The sequence below is a fragment of the Phocoena phocoena genome, chromosome 2, assembly GCF_963924675.1.
Source record: "Phocoena phocoena chromosome 2, mPhoPho1.1, whole genome shotgun sequence".
NCBI lineage: Eukaryota > Metazoa > Chordata > Mammalia > Artiodactyla > Phocoenidae > Phocoena > Phocoena phocoena.
This window is the reverse complement of record NC_089220.1, coordinates 161,625,411-161,643,849: the sequence shown is the minus strand read 5'-3', so window position 1 is coordinate 161,643,849 and position 18,439 is coordinate 161,625,411. Positions and strand designations below refer to the sequence as shown.

At 36.4% G+C, this 18,439-nt stretch overlaps 1 protein-coding gene across 1 annotated transcript in view; it reads left to right on the top strand.

Moving 5' to 3' along the window:
• The first annotated feature begins 354 nt into the window (after window positions 1-354).
• Window positions 355-18,439, top strand: part of CCDC7 (coiled-coil domain containing 7) — a 142,573-nt gene continuing 124,488 nt past the window's right edge. The window contains exons 1-3 of the mRNA XM_065871794.1: window positions 355-633; window positions 1,792-1,884; window positions 7,121-7,204. Of these exons, the coding sequence (XP_065727866.1) occupies window positions 355-633; window positions 1,792-1,884; window positions 7,121-7,204 (456 nt within the window). The remainder of the gene's footprint in view (window positions 634-1,791; window positions 1,885-7,120; window positions 7,205-18,439) is intronic.

Sequence of the window (18,439 nt, the reverse complement as noted above, 5' to 3'; positions counted from 1 at the left end):
ATATGTGAATCCCAAAATTTATCTACCCTCCCCCCCGCCCACCTTTCCCCTTTGGTAACTATAAGTTTGTTATTCTAAGTCTAGGAGTCTGTTTCTGTCTTGTAAATAAGTTCATTTGTATCTTTTTAAAAATAATAATTTCCCCATATAAGCGATATCATATGATATTTGTCTTTTTCTGTCTGACTTGCTTCACTTAGTATGATAATCTCCAGGTCCATTCACGTTGCTGCAAATGGCATTATTTCATTCTTTTTAATCTGCCATCATTTTTAATCTGAAATCTTAATGTTTTATTTACAGGGAGGAATAAAATTTTTTCATCTATAATTCAGAAGCTAAGTAAATAACAAAATGAAGCCAGTAAAGCATCTGTTGGCATCTAGTAGTAAATTGTCAAATGTTCCAGAATTAACATATATAAAAGGAGTATTTAATTCACCATTGTCACCTAAACCAAAGGAAAAACATAGTGCAAAATTAGTACGTGATAAACTTGAACCAATGGTCTTAAGATCTCCACCAACAGGGGAATCCATCATAAGGTATGCTTTGCCCATTCCATCAAGTAAGACAGAGGAGTTAATAGCAGAAGATGAATTGATCAGGAAAATTACCAAACATCTGAAGATGGTAAGATACTTGTTGGTGCCTGGGTTGGGGGTCCCCATGACCATCGTCAGGTTTAGTGATTTCCTTTGAGGACTCACTGGACTCAGTATATAGTCATATTGATGGCCAAGATATATTATAGTGAAAGGATTAAAAGCAAAATCAGCAAAAGGAAAAGGCACATGGGGTGAAGTCTCGAGGAAACCAGGTGCAAGTTTCCAAGATTTCTTTCCCTTTAGAGTCACACAGGACTTGCTTAATTCCTCCAACAAGTTGTTACAGCACATGTGAAATATCTACCAGAGGAGTTCACTAGAGATTCAGTGCCCAGGGTTTTATTGGAGGTTGGTCACCTAGGTACTCTCTGCCTAGCATGTACCAAAATTCCAGACTCCCTGAAGGAAAGCATGTGTTCAGCATAAATCATATAGTTGGTACAATAAGTTTAGGGACAGTGAGCCACTGTCATCAGTCAATGAATAGTGGGAACCCTCCTGAAATCCAAGTTCTGAGACACAAGCAGATCTTTCTAAGGATAGGCTTTTCTCAGTCTCATGCCTGCTCTGTAGCTCTTCTCTGCACTTTAGAAACTCTAGCTGTTAGTGTTGGGGAAAAAATTTCTTCCTTTTTTCTGAGTTCCTTGCACAGTGATCCAGAATTGAGTTGTAAATGTACCAAATACCAAGTGAGAACAATGATGAATAGCACAAATATACAAAAAAAATATAGTTCATCAAACTTCCAAAATACAAGTTTGCCCTAAGTTCAGGGGGTTAGCTCAGAGAATTTCCTTTAAAAATGTATTGCTTTCTGGTCTCTATCTCCCTATTTTCCCCACTCTCTTCAAAGAGGAAAGCCAAGTCAATTAGATTTTGAGGTAAACTTTGATGGTAAGTAGAGTTGATGCTTCAGCTGTTCATAGACTCCCTTCAACACAGAAATGGAAGAGTCATAGGGCCTATCTTCATTGCTAGGGAGGGATCAAGGCCTATTGCTCATACTCCTTCTTCAGGATGATACGAGGTGGGGCATGAGATGGAAAATTTAAGTTTATGGTACTGGTAGAAGTAAGTCTTACTGCTAAAATGGTTCTGACATAGTTGATTAAATATCTTTTTAGATTTAATGTAATATTTTTACCCTATATAAGTACATAATTTGCTTTGATTTTTCTCATAGGTTGTTTCTACTTTGGAAGAAACCTATGGATTTAACATTCCAAGTGGAGAAGAACCAGTTGTGAAGCCTGAACATGAAGGATTAACCTTTCCTGTAAGTATATGTAATGCTAATGTAGAGACATTAATACTGAAAAGGGCTAAGATTTTCTTTTAGAGTCTGTATATGTTCCTCCTAGGAAACTTGAAAGTAGTGTACTGATTTTTCCATTCTCTGCCAACACTTATCTTAAAGTTTAATTAAGGCATGTCTATATCTTTTTTTTTATTACTGAAGTATTTATTGGATTTCAATTTTAAATTTGTTTTCATGCATTTGTATATGTTCTTAAACATTTTATTTATTTATTATTATTTTTTTTTAATTCTTGTTAGTCATCCATTTTATACACATCAGTGTATACATGTCAATCCCAATCTCCCAAATCATCACACCACCGCATATCTATATCTTGAGCCTACTTTTGTTGCTAATGCATCTCTTGTTTAATATGTAAGCTTGTGGTTGGCTGTTGGTTTGCAATGTATATTCTTTATTATGTTAAGAAAGTATTCTTCTATTTATGGTTTGCTAAATAAAAAACCCCCAACATTGAAAAGATTACTGAGTTTTAGTAAATGTCTGTGTTGTGTATATTGAAATGATATAACTATTAAGGTGATTATGTGCTTCACCTTCAGTCTATTGATGAGACGAATTATTTTTACATATTTCTTAATAGTCGACTATAATACACTGTACTCGTTGGTCATTCTTCTATTTTATAATTAGTTTTGTTAGTTATGGATTGAGTTTGGCTTCATGTAATAAAATACCTATGTTGGGTCTTTCAAACCATAAACATAGTATGTTTCTCCATTTATTTGATTGATTTCATTGTCCTGTTTGATTTCTTTCTTCAGCATTCTGTAATTTTCATCATAAAGATCCTGTATATTGTTTTTCAGATTTATACATTAATATTTCATGTTTTTTGGAATGATTTTTAATGGCATTATATTTTTAATTTCAGTTTCCACCTGTTTGTTATTAGTATATAGAAATATGATTGATTTTCGTGTGTTGATCATACATCTTGCAACCTTGCTCAATGTACTTCTTTATTCTAGGAATCTTTCTGTAGATGTTTTGGGGTTTTATACATAGACAATTATGTCATCTTCAAATAAGGACAGTTTTACTTCTTCTTGTCCAATCTGAATGTTTTTATTTCCTTGTCTCTCTCTTTCTCTTTTTTTTTTTTTTTTTTTTTTGGCTGTGCCATGCTGCTTGTGGGATCTTAATTCCCTGACCAGGGACCGAACCTGTGCCCTCTGCAGTGGGAGCATGGATTCTTAACCACTGGATTGCCAGGGAAGTCCCCACATATCTTTTTTTTTTTTTTCGGTATGGGGGCCTCTCACTGTTGTGGCCTCTCCCATTGCGGAGCACAGGCTCCGGACGCGCAGGCTCAGCAGCCATGGCTCACGGGCCTAGCCACTTCGTGGCACGTGGGATCTTCCCGGACTGGGGCACGAACCCGTGTCCCCTGCATCGGCAGGCGGACTCTCAACCACTGCGCCACCAGGGAAGCCCCCACATATCTTTTTGAATTAGAGTTTTCTCTGGATATATGCCCAGGAGTGGGATTGCCGTATCATATGGTAACTCTATTTTTAGTTTTTTGAGGAAACTCCATACTGTTCTCCATGGTGGCTGCACCAATTTACATTTCCACCAACAAGGTAGGGGGGTTCCTTTTGCTCCACAGCCTCGCCAGCATATGTTATCTGTAGACTTTTTAATGATGTCCATTCTGACTAGTGTGAGGTGATATCTCATTATAGTTTTGATTTGTGTTTCTCTAATAATTAGCGATATTGAGTATCTTTTCATGTGCCTGTATGTCTTCTTTTTCATATGCCTATCTGTATGTCTTCTTTGGAGAAATGTCTATTTAGGTTTTCAGCCCATTTTTTGATTGGGTTGTTTGTTTTTCTGATATTAAGCCACATGAGCTGTTTGTGAATTTTGGAAATTAATCCCTTTTTGGTAGCATCATTTGCAAATATTTTCTCCCAGTCTGTAAGTTTGTTTTGTTGATGGTTTCCTTTACTGTGTGAAAGCTTTTAAGTTTAATTATGTCCCATTTGTTTTTGTTTCCTTTACTCTAGGAGAGGGATCCAAAAAAATATTGCTACGTTTTATGTCAAAGTGTGTTCTGCCTGTGTTTTCCTCTAGAGTTTTATAATGTCTGCCCTTACATTTAGGTCTTTAATCCATTTTGAGTTTATTTTTGTGTTACAGTGTTAGGGAGTGTTCTAATTTCATCCTTTCACATGTAGCTGTCCAGTTTTCCCAGCACCACTTATTGAAGCGGCTGTCTTTTCTCCATTGTATATTCTTGCCTCCTTTGTTGTAGATTATTTGACCATATGTGCTTGAGTTTATTTCTGGGCTTTCTGTCCTGGTCCATTAATCTATATGTCTCTTTTTGTGCCAGTACCATACTGTTTTGATTACTGTAGGTTTGTAGTATAGTCTGAAGTCAGGGAGAGTGACTTCTCAAGCTCCATTCTTCTTTCTCAGGATTGTTTTGGCTATTCGGGGTCTTTTGTGTTTCTATACAGATTTAAAAATTTTTTTGCTCTAGTTCTGTGAAGAATGGCATTGGTAATTTGATAGGAATTGCATTGAAAGCATAGATTGCCTTGGGTAGTATGGTCATTTTAACACTATTGAGTCTTCCAATCCAAGAACACAGTATATCTTTCCATCTGTTTGTGTCACCTTCAGTTTCTTTCATTAGCATCTTATAGTTTTTGGAGAACAGGTCTTTTGTTTCCTTAGGTAGGTTTATTCCTAGGTACTTTATTTTATTTTATTTTTTGATGTGATGGGGTTGTTTCCTTAATTTCTCTTTCTGATCTTTTGTTGTTAGTGTATACAAATGTGACAGATTTCTGTATATTAATTTTGTATCCTGCAACTTTACTGAATTCATTGCTGAGCTTCAGTAGTTTTCTGGTAGTGTCTTTAGGATTTTCTATGTATACTATCATGTCATCTGAAAACTGACAGTTTTACTTCTTCTTTTCTAATTTGGATTCCTTTTCTTTTTTTTGTCTGAGTGCTGTGGCTAGGACTTCCAAAACTATGTTGAGTAAAAGTGGCGAGGGTGGGCATTCTCACAGTTGAGTATTATGTTAGCTGTGGGTTGGTCATATATGGCCTTTATTATGTTGAGGGTATGTTCCCTCTATTCTTACTTTCTAAAGAGTTTTTTTTTTTAATCATAAATGGATGTTGAATTTTATCAGAAGTTTTTTCTGCATCTATTGAGATGATCATATGGTTTATATTCTTCAATTTGTTAATGTTGTGTATCACATTGATTGATTTGTGGATATTGAAAAATCCTTGCATCCCTGGGATAAATCCCACTTGGTCATATTGTATGAACCTTTTAATGTATTGTTGGAGTAGGTTTGCTCGTATTTTGAGGATTTTTGCATCTATGTTCATCAGTGATATGGGGCTGTAATTTTCTTTTTTTGTGGTATCTTTGTCTGGTTTTGGTATCAGGGTGATGGTAGCCTCATAGAATGAGTTCAGAAGTCTTCCTTCCTCTCCAGTTTTTTGCAATATTTTCAGAAGGATAGGTGTTAACTCTTCTCTAAATGTTTGGTAGAAGTCACCTGTGAAGTCATCTGGTCCTGGACTTTTGTTTTTTGGGAGTTTTTACGTTACTCTTTTAATTTCAGTTCTGATAATTGGTCTGTTCATATTTTCTCTTTGTTCTTGGTTCAAGAATTTGTCCATATCTTCTGGATTGTCCATTTTATTGGCTTATAGTTGCTTGTAGTAGTTTCATGATCCTTTGTATTTCTGTGGTGTTGGTTGTAACTTTTCCTTTTTCATTTCTGATTTTATTGATTTGGGCCCTCTCCCTTCTTTTCTTGAGTCTGGCTAAAGTTTTATCAATTTTGTTTGTTTTTTCAAAGAATTAGATTTCAGTGGTCTTGTCTATTGATTTTTTAATCTCTATTTCATTTATTTCAGCTCTGATCTTTATGATTTCTTTTCTTCTACTAACTTTTGCTTTTGTTTGTTCTTTATTCTAGTTGCTTTAGGCGTGAGGTTAGGTTGTTTGAGATTTTTCTTGTTTCCACAGGTAAGCTTGTATTGCTGTAAACTTCCCTCTGTAGAACTGCTTCTGCTGCATCCCATAGGTTTTGGATTATCATGCTTTCATTTTCATTTGTCTCTAGGTATATTTTGATTTCCTCTTTGATTTCTTCATTGAGCCACTGGTTGTTTAGCAGCATATCATTTAGCATCCATGTGTTTGTGTTTTTTGCAGTTTTTTCTTGTAGTTGATTTTTAGCCTCATAGTGTTGTGGTCAGAAAGGATGCTTGATATTTCAGTTTTCTTATATTTAGCGAGGCTTGATTTGTGGCCCTGCATGTGATCTATCCTGGATAATGTTCTGTGTGCACTTGAAAAGAATATGTATCTTGATCAAATTGATGTTCATCGTCTATTTGTGGCACCTGAATGTGGGTGGAAGAAAATCCCCAAGTCTGCTAATGGTCTCACTTTATATTTGTGATTAGTAACTCTAGTTAATTCATTTTCCCACTCTCCTGAATGACTATTTTAGTTTCCCCCTCTGTCTCTTATATGATTATAGGTTTTACCATGATAAAAAAATATGAACCTCTGAGTATGTTTAAAATGTAATGTTGAGGGATCATATTTGTCCTGGAGAACATTCTGTCAGAATTCTAACTGTATATAAGCATCTGAGGTTTATTTATCTTTGGTCAATTCTCGGATTTACAGATCACTGCTCTACTAAAAGAGATTCAGTCGTTGTGACATTTTAATATGTAACTTTTTTTCCTCAAAATTTTCTATTGCTCATTAAGTAAGGGTGAAAGACTATTATCTCTTGGCAAGTATAGTTATAATCAGAAGTCATAATTAGCATTCATTTTTTAACACAAAGCATTATTTAACGTATATTTAAGTGTGTACTTTTTCTGCTACCCCTAAATTTCAGAAGGCTAAGGCTGGAATGCTTGATTTTCTACACCTGTGTAGAGGAGAATGTGAAGAGAGACATAGCTGGGTATATGTCATTACTGAGCCACTACCCAGAATGTACTTTCTTTCTGGGAAAATTTGCTGGTATAGCATTTGGAACATGGTTTCTCATTTTATGCATTTCAAGGGACAGAAATTACATACACAAAACTATTTTCAAAAGTAGTTAAATATTCTAAAATATAGATGGATATGCATATGAATTCTGAAATAAAAGTAACTTTCTCTTTTTTTCATAAGGTTGAGAATGAACTGAATTCATTCTTGGTATGTTGTTCACAACTTGCAGCTCAGTTAGAAGCAGCAGCTAAGGAAGAACGTAATGTACGTATTCTGTGGAAACTGCTAAGCATAAAATATTACTTAATATTTTAATTATAAGCTACTAATAATAATAAAACAAGATAAACTGATAATAATTACTATTCATTATTATTAACAATCATTTTAATAATAAAATATTTAAAGTTATATTGGTTGTTTGATCTTGAATATGATAATCCAGGCAGCAATATTAGTCTAGATATAGTGCCTTAAGTAGTTATAAAGAACATTGGAGGGCTTCCCTGGTGGCGCAGCGGTTGAGAGTCCACCTGCCAATGCAGGGGACATGGGTTTGTGCCCTGGTCTGGGAAGATCCCACATGCCGCGGAGCGCCTAGGCCTGTGAGCCATGGCCGCTGAGCCTGCGTGTCTGAAGCCTGTGCTCTGCAACGGGAGAGACCACAACAGTGAGAGGCCCGTGTAACGCAAAAAAAAAAGAAAAAAAAAAGCATTGGAAAGCATTATTTATCGTAGGCATTTATGTCTGTGAATTGTCCTTTATGTACAGCATTGACTGGGTCATTAATATTTTCATATGTAGTATTTATATTTTACTGTGTTTTTTAAGTAAGTACATTTATATTACAAAAGTAATGGCATAAATAATGAAAATTTAAAAATGAAGGCATACAAAAAGAAAATAAAAGTCATCATAATCCTGTTTCCCTGAGATAACTCTTGTCAACATATTTTTGTTTACCTTCTTATTTTTCCATAGTTATACATATTATTCTTTAGAAATTAAATAATGCCATATGTATTATTTGGTAATACATTTTCTTATTTTGTGAGTTTTGAAAAATAACATTCATTGTGTTTTAGCTGATTTTGAAAGTATTATTGTGGAACATTTAAAGAAGTATGAAAAGTACATAGGAAAATAAATTATGTGTAATGTTACTCTGATGCATAAGCATTAGTAACATTATAAAATATACTTTCTCGTGTTTTGCTATATATATACACACACACACATATATATATTTATATACACACTTTTTCTAATTTTTTAATTGGGAAATGAACATAAAGTATACTCTCTTAAGCATTTTTAAGTGTACGGTTCAGTGGTGTTAAGTACATTTATATTGTGTAACCATCACTGCCTTCCACTACAGAGCTCTTTTCATCTTGCAAAACTGAAACTGTATGCATTAAACAATAACTTCCTGTGACCCCCTCTGTTTGGCCCCTAGTAATCACCCTTCTACTCTCAGTTACTATGAGGGGTTGTTTTTGTTTGTTTTGATTTCATGTATAAATGGGGTCATGAAATATTTTTCTTTCTGTGTCTGGCTTGTTTCATTTACCATAGTGTCTTACAGATTCATCAGTGTTGTCACAAATGGCAGGTTTTCCTTCTTTTTTTAATGCCTGAATAATATTCCATTTTGTATGTATATCACAATTTCTTTATCCATTCATCCATTGATGGACACTTAGACTTTTTCTATATCTTGGCTATTGTGAATAATGCTGCAAAGACCATGGGAGTGCAGATATCTTTTTGAGATACTGATTTTGTTTCCTTTGGATATATACCTGAAAGTGGGACTGCTGGATCATATGGTACTTATATTTTTAATTTTTTTTTAGAAACCTACATACTGTTTTCCATAGTTGCTATATCAATTTACACACCCACCAACAGTGCATGAGGGTTCCCTCTCTCCACATCCTTATCAGTGCTTATTTTCTCTTAATACACATTTTCACAGGTATGAGGTGATATCTCATATGATTTTAATTTGCATTTCCCTGATGATGAGTGATGTTGAACACCTTTTCATGTACCCGTTGTTCATTTGTATGTCTTATTTGGAAAAATGTCTATTCATTTTTTTATTTCTTTGCCCATTTTAAAATCAGGTTATTTGTTATTTTGCTATTGAGTTGCATGAGTTCCTTATATATTCTAGATATTAAGCCTTTTTACAGTAATATATATGGCTTGCAAATATTTGCTCCCCTTCCATAGATTGCCTTTTCATTTTGTTGATGGTTTCCTTTGATGTGTGGTGACTTTTTAATTTGATGTAGACCCATTTGTTTATTTTTTTCATTCTTTTTCAAAGTTTTATTTTTTTCTATGTATTTATTTATGTATTTATTTTGGCTGCACTGGGTCTTAGTTGCGGCATGCAAGCTTCGTGGTTGTGGCATGCAGACATCTTAGTTGTAGCATGTGGACTTCTTAGTTGTGGCATGTGGACTCTTAGTTGTGGCATGCATGTGGGATCTAGTTCCCAAAACAGGGATTGAGCCCAGGCCCTCTGCATTGGAAGCGCAGAGTCTTACCCACTGGACCACCAGGGAAGTCTTGCATTAGTTTATTTTTGCTTTTGTTAAGCTTGGGCTTTAGGTGTCATGTCCAAGAAATCATTGCCAAATCCAATTTCCTGACGCTTTTCCCCTGTGTTTTCTTCCAGCAGTTTAATAGGTTTAGATCTTGTATTCAGGTTATGGATCCATTTTGAGTTAATTTTTATACATAGTGTAAGGGAAGGATGAACTTTATTCTTTGCATGTGGATATCTAATTTTTTCAGCATTATTTGTTGACGAGATGGTTCTTTCCCCATTGGTACTCTTGTATAAAATCATTTTGCCATATATAATAGGGTTTATTTCTGGGTTTTCAATTCTGTTCCATTGGTTTATGTATCTTTTAAATTATTTTTTATTTTTATTTTAAAAAATTTCGATATTGGGCTTCCCTGGTGGTGCAGTGGTTGAGGGTCCGCCTGCCGATGCAGGGGATGCGGGTTCGTGCCCTGGTCTGGGAAGATCCCATGTGCCGCGGAGCGGCTGGGCCCGTGAACCATGGCCCATGAGCTTGTGCGTCCGGAGCCTGTGCTCCACAGCGGGAGAGGCCACAACAGTGAGAGGCCCATGTACCACAAAAAAAAAAAAAAAAAAAAAAAAAATTTAGATATCATTCACATATAACCCTGTATTAGTTTTAGGTGTACATATGTATCTATCTTTATGACAGTGCAGCACTGTCTTAATTACTTTTGCTATAGGGTATCTTGAAATCAGGAAGGTTGAGGCCTATGACTTTGTTTTGATTTTTTAAGATTGTTTTGGCAATTTGGGGGCCCTTGATATTCCATATGAATGATAGTATTTTTTCTATTTCTGCAGAAAATGCCATTGGGATTTTGATAGGGATTGCACTGGCTATTATGTACATTTTAGCAGTAGTAAGTCTTCCAATCCATGACCATGGGGTGTCTTTCCATCTATTTGTATCTTGTTTAATTTCTTTTAGCAATGTTTTATAGTTCCCTCTGTTAAAATCTTTCATCTCCGTGGTTTATTTTATTCCTAAATATTTTTATGTTTTTTGATGCTATAGTAAATTGGATTATTTTCTTAATTTTCTTTTTGGATTGGTCATTGTTAACATATACGAATGCAACTGACTTTTTTTTCCCAACATCTTTATTGGAGTATAATTGCTTTACAGTGTTTTAGTTTCTGCTGTATAACAAAGTGAATCAGCTATATGTGTACATATATCCCCATATCCCCTCCCTCTTGCATCTCCCTCCCACCCTCTCTATCCTACCGCTCTAGGTGGTCACAAAGCACTGAGCTGATCTCCTTGTGCAATGCGGCTGCTTCCCACTAGCTATCTATTTTACATTTGGTAGTGTATGTATGTCAGTGCTACTCTCTCACTTCGTCCCAGCTTACCCTTCCCCATCCCCGTGTTTTCAAGTCCATTCTATACCTCTGCATCTTTATTCCTGTTCTGCCCCTAAGTTCATCAGAACCATTTTTGTTTTTTTAGACTCCGTATATATGTGTTAGCATACGGTATTTGTTTTTCTCTCTCTGACTTATTTCACTTTGTATGAGAGACTCTAGGTTCATCCACCTCACTACAAATAACTCAATTTCGTTTCTTTTTATGGCTAAGTAATATTCCATTGTATATATGTGCCACATCTTCTTTATCCATTCATCTGTTGATGGACACTTAGGTTGCTTCCATGTCCTGGCTCTATTGTAAATAGTGCTGCAATGAACATTCTGGTGCATGGCTCTCTCTTTTTTTTTTTGCGGTACGTGGGCCTCCTACTGTTGTGGCCTCTCCTGTTGCGGAGCACAGGCTCCGGATGCACAGGCTTAGTGGCTATGGCTCATGGGCCCAGCCGCTCCACGGCATGTGGGATCTTCCCGGACCGGGGCACGAACCCGTGTCCGCTGCATCGGCAGGTGGACTCTCAACCACTGCGCCACCAGGGAAGCCCCATGACTCTTTTTGAATTATAGTTTCCTCAGGGTATAGGCCCAGTGGTGGGATTGCTGGGTCATATGGTCTATTTTTAGTTTTTTAAGGAACCTCCATACTGTTCTCTATAGTGGCTGTATCAATTTACATTCCCACTAACAGTGCAAGAGGGTTCCCTTTTCTCCACAGCCTCTCCAGCATTTATTGTTTGTAGATTTTTTTGATGATGGCCATTATGACTGGTGTGAAGTGATACCTCATTGTAGTTTTGATTTGCGTTTCTCTAATGATTAGTGATGTTGAGCATCCTTTCATGTGTTTGTTGGCAATTTGTATATCTTCTTTGGAGAAATGTCTATTTAGATCTTCTATCCTTTTTGTATTGGGTTGCTTTTTTTTAGATATTGAACTGCATGAGCTGGTTGTATATTTTGGAGATTAATCCTTTGTCAGTTCCTTCATTTGCAAATATTTTCTTCCACACTGAGGGTTTTCTTTTCACCTTGTTGGTGGTTTCCTTTGCTGTGCAAAAGCTTTGTAAGTTTCATTAGGTCCCATTTGTTTATTTTTGTTTTTATTTCCATTTCTCTAGGAGGTGGGTCAAAAAGGATCTTGCTGTGATGTATGTCAAAGATTGTTCTTCCTATGTTTTCCTCTAAGAGTTTTATAGTGTCTGGCCTTACATTTAGGTCTTTAGTCCATTTGGAGTTTATTTTAATGTATGGTGTTAGGGAGTGTTCTAATTTCATTCTTTTACATGTAGCTGTCCTGTTTTCCCAGCACCACATATTGAAGGGGCTGTCTTTCTCCACTGTATATTTTTGCTTCCTTTATCAAAATTAAGGTGACCATAAGTGCGTGGGTTTACCTCTGGGTTTTCTATCCTGTTCCATTGATCTATATTTCTGTTTTTGTGCCAACCATATTGTCTTGATTACTGTAGCTTTGTAGTATAGTCTGAAGTCTGGAAGCCTGATTCCTCCATCTCCATTTTTCTTTCTCAGGATTGCTTTGGCTATCCGGAGTCTTTTGTGTTTCCATACAAATTGTGAAATTTTTTGTTCTTGTTCTGTGAAAAATGCCATTGGCAGTTTGTTTGGGATTGCTGTGAATATGTAGATCGCTTTTGGTAGTAGAGTCATTTTCACAGTGTTGATTCTTCCATTCCAAGAACATGGTATATCTCTCCATTTGTTTGTACCACCTTTAATTTCTTTCATCAGTGTCTTATAGTTTTCTGCATACAGGTCTTTTGTCTCCTTAGGTAGGTTTATTCCTAGGCATTTTATTCTTTTTGTTGCAGTGGTAAGTGGGACTGTTTCCTTAATTTCTATTTCAGATTTTTCATCGTTCGTGTATAGGAATGCAAGAGATTTCTGTGCATTAATTTTGTATTCTGCCACTTTACCAAATTCATTGATTAGCTTTAGTAGTTTTCTGGTAGCATCTTTAGGATTCTCTATGTGTAGTATGTCATCCACAAACAGTGACAGCTTTACTTCTTCTTTTCCAATTTGGATTCCTTTTATTTCTTTTTCTTCTCTGATTGCTGTGGCTAAAACTTCCAAAACTATATTGAATAAGAGTGGTGAGAGTGGGCAACCTTGTCTTGTTCCTGATTTTAGAGGAAATGGTTTCAGATTTTCAACATTGAGAATGATGTTGGCTGTGGGTTTGTCATATATGGCCTTTATTATGTTGAGTTAAGTTCCCTCTATGCCTAGTTTCTGGAGAGTTTTTATAAATAGATGTTGAATTTTGTCAAAAGCTTTTTCTGCATCTACTGAGATTATCATATGGTTTTTATCCTTCAATTTGTTAATATGGTGTATCACATTGATTGATTTGCATATATTGAAGAATCCTTGCATTTCTTTATCAAGTGGATAAACCCCATTTGATCATGGTGTATGATCCTTTTAATGTGCTGTTGGATTCTGTTTGCTAATATTTTGTTGAGGATTTCTGCATCCATGTTCATCAGTGATATTGGCCTATAGTTTTCTTTTTTTGTAACATCTTTTTCTGGTTTTGGTATCAGGGTGATGGTGGCCTCATAGAATGAGTTTGGGAGTGTTACTCCCTTGGCTATATGTTGGAAGAGTTTAAGAAGGATAGGTGTTACCTCTTCTCTAAATGTTTGATAGTATTTGCCTGTGAATCCATCGGTCCTTGGCTTTTGCTTGTTGGAAGATGTTAAATCACAGTTTTCAATTTCAGTGCTTGTGATTGGTCTGTTTATATTTTCTATTTCTTCCTGGTTCAGTCTCAGAAGGTTGTGCTTTTCTAAGAATTTGTCCATTTCTTCCAGGTTGTCCATTTTATTGGCATTGAGTTGCTTGCAGTAATCTCTCATGGTCCTTTGTATTTCTGCAGTGTCAGTGATTATTTCTCCTTTTTCATTTCTAATTGTGTTGATTTGAGACTTTTCCTTTTTTTTCTTGATGAGTCTGGCTAGTGGTTTATCAATTTCGTTTATCTTCTCAAAGAACCAGCTTTTAGTTTTATTGATATTTGCTGATCTTTCCTTTATTTCTTTTTTATTTACTTCTGTTCTGATCTTTATGATTTCTTTCATTCTGCTAACTTTGGAGCTTTTTTTGTTCTTCTTTCTCTAATTGATTTAGGTGGTTTATTTGAGATTTTTCTTGTTTCTTGAGGTAGGATTGTATTGCTATAAACTTTCCTCTTAGAACTGCTTTTGCTATATACCATAGGTTTTGGGTCATCGTGTTTTCATTGTCATTTGTTTGTAGGTATTTTTTTATTTCCTCTTTAATTTATTCAGTCATCTCTTGGTTATTTAGTAGTGTATTGTTTAGCCTCCATGTGTTTGTGTTTTTTTACAGTGTTTTTCCTGTAATTGATATCTAGTCTCATAACGTTGTGGTCAGAACAGATACTTGATACTATTTCAGTTTTCTTAAATTTACCAAGGCTTGATTTGTGACCCAACATATGATCTATCCTGGAGAATGTTCCATGAGCACTTGAGAAGAATGTGTATTCCATTGTTTTTGGATGGAATGTCCTATAAATATCAATGAAGTCCATCTTGTTTAATGTATCATTTAAAGCTTGTGTTTCCTTATTTATTTTCATTTTGGATGATCTGTCCATTCGTGAAAGTGGGGAGTTAAAGTCCCCTCCTATGATTGTGTTATTGTCGATTCCCCTTTTATGGCTGTTAGTATTTGCCTTATGTATTGAGGTGCTCCTGTGTGCATAAATATTTATAATTGTTATTCTTGGATTGATCCCTTGATCATTATTTTGTGTCCTTCTTTGACTCTTGTAGTAGTCTTTATTTTAAAGTCTGTTTTATCTGATATGAGAATTGCTACTCCAGCTTTCTTTTGATTTCCTTTTGCGTGGAATATCTTTTTCCATCCCCTCATTTTCAGTCTGTATGTGTCCGTAGGTCTGAAGTGGGTCTCTTGTAGACAGCATATATATGGGTCTTGTTTTTGTATCCATTCAACGAGCGTGTGTCTTTTGCTTGGAGCATTTAATCCATTCACGTTTAAGGTAGTTATCGATATGTATGTTCCTCTTACCATTTTCTTAATTGTTTTGGGTTTGTTTATGTAGGTCCTTTTCTTCTCTTGTGTTTCCCACTTAGAGAAGTTCCTTTAGCGTTTGTTGTAGAGCTGGTTTGGTGGTACTGAATTCTCTTAGCTTTTGCTTGTCTGTATACCTTTGATTTCTCCATCGAATCTGAATGAGATCCTTGACGGGTAGAGTAATCTTGGTTGTAGGTTCTTCCTTTTCATCACTTTAAATATGTCATGCCACTCCCTTCTGGCTTGTAGAGTTTCTGCTGAGAAATCAGCTCTTACCCTATGGGAGTTCCCTTGTTTGTTACTTTTCCCTTGCTGCTTTCAATAATTTTTCTTTGTCTTTAATTTTTTGCAATTTGATTACTATACATCTTGGTGTGTTTCTCCTTGGGTTTATCCTGTATGGTACTCTCTGCTTTTTCTGGATTTGGGTGGCTGTTTCCCTTCCCATGTTAGGGAAGTTTTTGACTATAATCTCTTCAAATATTTTCTCGGGTCCTTTCTCTCTTTCTTCTCCTTCTGGGACCCCTTTAATGTAAATATTGTTGTGTTTAATGTTGTCCCAGATGTCCCTTAGGCTGTCTTCATTTCTTTTTATTCTTTTTTCTGTTCCGCAGCAGTGAATTCCACCATTCTGTCTACCAGGTCACTTGTCCGTTCTTCTGCCTCAGTTATTCTGCTGTTGATTCCTTCTAGTGTATTTTTCGTTTCAGTTATTGTATTGTTCATCTCTGTTTGTTCTTTAATTCTTCTAGGTAAATATTTCTTGCATCTTCTCGATCTTTGCTTCCATTCTTTTTCCGAGTTCCTGGGTCATCTTCAGTATCATTTTTCTGAATTCGTTTTCTGGAAAGTTGCCTATCTCCACTTCATTTAGTTGTCTTTTCTGGGGTTTTGTCTTGTTTCTTCATCTGGTACATAGCCCTCTGTCTTTTAATCTTGTCTGTCTTTCTGTGAATGTGGTTTTTGTTCCACAGGCTGCAGGATTATTGTTCTTGCTTCTGATGTCTGCCCTCTGGTGGATGAGGCTATCTAAGAGGCTTGTGTAAGTTTCCTGATGGGAGGGACTGGTGGTGGGTAAAGCTGGCTGTTGCTCTGGTGGGAAGATCTCAGTAAAACTTTAATCTGCTTGTCTGCTGATGGGTGGGGCTGTGTTCCTTCCCTGTTGGTTGTTTGGCCTGAGGTGACCCAACAGGGGAGCCTACCCAGGCTCTTTGGTGCAGCTAATGGTAGACTCTGGGAGGGCTCACGCCAAGGAGTACTTCCCAGAACTTCTGCTGCCAGTGTCATTGTCCTCACGGTGAGACACAGCCACGCTCCGCCTCTGCAGGCAACCCTTCAACACTAGCCAGGTAGGTCTGGTTCAGTCTCCTGTGGCATCACTGCTCCTTCCCCTGTGTCCCGATGCACACGCTACTTTGTGTGTGCTGTCCAAGAGTAGAGCTTCTGTTTCCCCAAGTCCTGTCGAAGTCTTGTAATCAAATCCCACTAGCCTTCAAAGTGTAATTCTCTAGGAACACCTGCTCTCATTGCCAGATGCCCAGGTTGGGAAGTTTGATGTGGGACTTGGAACCTTCACTCCAGTGGGTGGACTTCTGTGGTATAAATGTTCTCCAGTCTGTGAGTCACCCACCCAGCAGTTATGGGATTTGATTTTACTGTGATTGGGCCCCTCCTACCATCTCATTGTGGCTTCTCCTTTGTCTCTGGATGTGGGGTATTTTTTTTGGTGTCTTCCTGTCGATGATTGTTCTGCAGTTAGTTGTGATTCCCAGAGATCTCACAAGCGGGAGTGATAGCCCATCCTTCTACTCCGCCATCTTGAACGCAGCCTCTCCTTTAGCTCTTGAGCATGTTTAAGGCGGTAGATTTAAAGTTTTTGTCTACTAAGTCCAATATGTGAGTTTCCTCAGGGACAATGTTTGTTTATTTTTCCAAGGAATTAGTCGTACTTTCTTGTTCTTGTGAATGCTTCATAAGTTTTGTTGAAAACTAGACATTTTTAATTTTATAACTGTGGATATCAGATTTTCCTCTCCTCAAATTTTATTCTTATTTCTTGCTGTGAGTATTGATTGTTTAGTGATTTTCCTAAACTATTATTTTATAAAATAGATTTTATTTTAAGAGCAGTTTTATGCTCTCAGCAAAGCTGTGCGGATAGTACGGAGAATTCCCATATACCCCTTTTTCCCACTTGCACAGCCTCCCCTACTATCAACATTGTGCACCAGAGTGATATCTTTTTTATGAATTATGAACCTATATTGACAGCATTATCACCCAAAGTTCATAGTTTACATAAGGTTTCCTCTTGGTGTTGTACATTCTGTGGGTTTTAACTAATGTATGATGACATGCATCCACAATGATGCTATCATACAGAATAGTTTCACTGCCCTAAAAATCCTCTCTGCTCCACTTATGCATCCTTTCCTGCCCCCTAAAAATCCTGGAAGCTTCTGATTTTTATGTTTCCATAGTTTTCCTTTTTTACCATGTTGTATAGTTGGAATTATACAGTTTGGAGTGTTTTTGGATTGGCTTATTTCACTTAGTAGTAAGGATTTAAGATTCCTATATGTCTTTTCATGGATTGATAGCCCATTTGTTTTTAGTGCAGAATAATCCATTGTCTTGTGCCACAGGTTGTTTATCTATTTACCTACTGAAAGGCAGCATGCTTCCTTCCAAGTTTTAGCCATTACAAATAAAGATGCTATAAACATCTGTGTGCAGGTTTTTTTATGTCTATAAGTTTTCAATTCATTTGGGTAAACACCAAGTAGTAAGTGTATGTTTAATTACTAAAAAAATCCCTCAAAACTTGGCCCCATCCCCAGAATTTTTAACTCTCAAGCTTGTCCATGCTGAGCCTGCAGCGATTCATCATTTACACTTTAGGTTTTTGTACCCCAGTACTGTGGAAGTTTGTGCTCACAGATTTCTGCTCCAGTAATTTGTGATCTTCTGTATTGCCTGTCTCTCTAATTTTGGAGGCCATGGTTTTTGCTCTGTGACTTTAGTACTGTGATAGATTTAAGAAGATTTGTTGATTTTTAATTTGTTCAGCTTTTTACTTGTTGTTAGGACAATGTGGTGGATCTAGTCTCCTTACATGCCAAATTGGAAAATAGAAATCTAAACTATTTATTTTTCAAGTCTGTAGTTTTTGTTGTGTTTCTTCTCTCAGGTTTCTGTTCCTATAGATGTGGTCAACTAGTGGGTTTGACAAGAGATTTCCTTAAGTGCCTGGAGCCACAAAAACATAAAGAAAAGGAGGAAAAAAATATTCTCCTGGCATTTGAAGACTGGCTCTGTTTTGAGGCACTTCTTTAAAACTTAGCCAGGCTGTTTACAGAACTGCCTTAGCCTTAATTTTCTACTTGTGTGGAGCTAAAGACGAGGCAGAGGTGAAAGTTTAGTGTCTACTA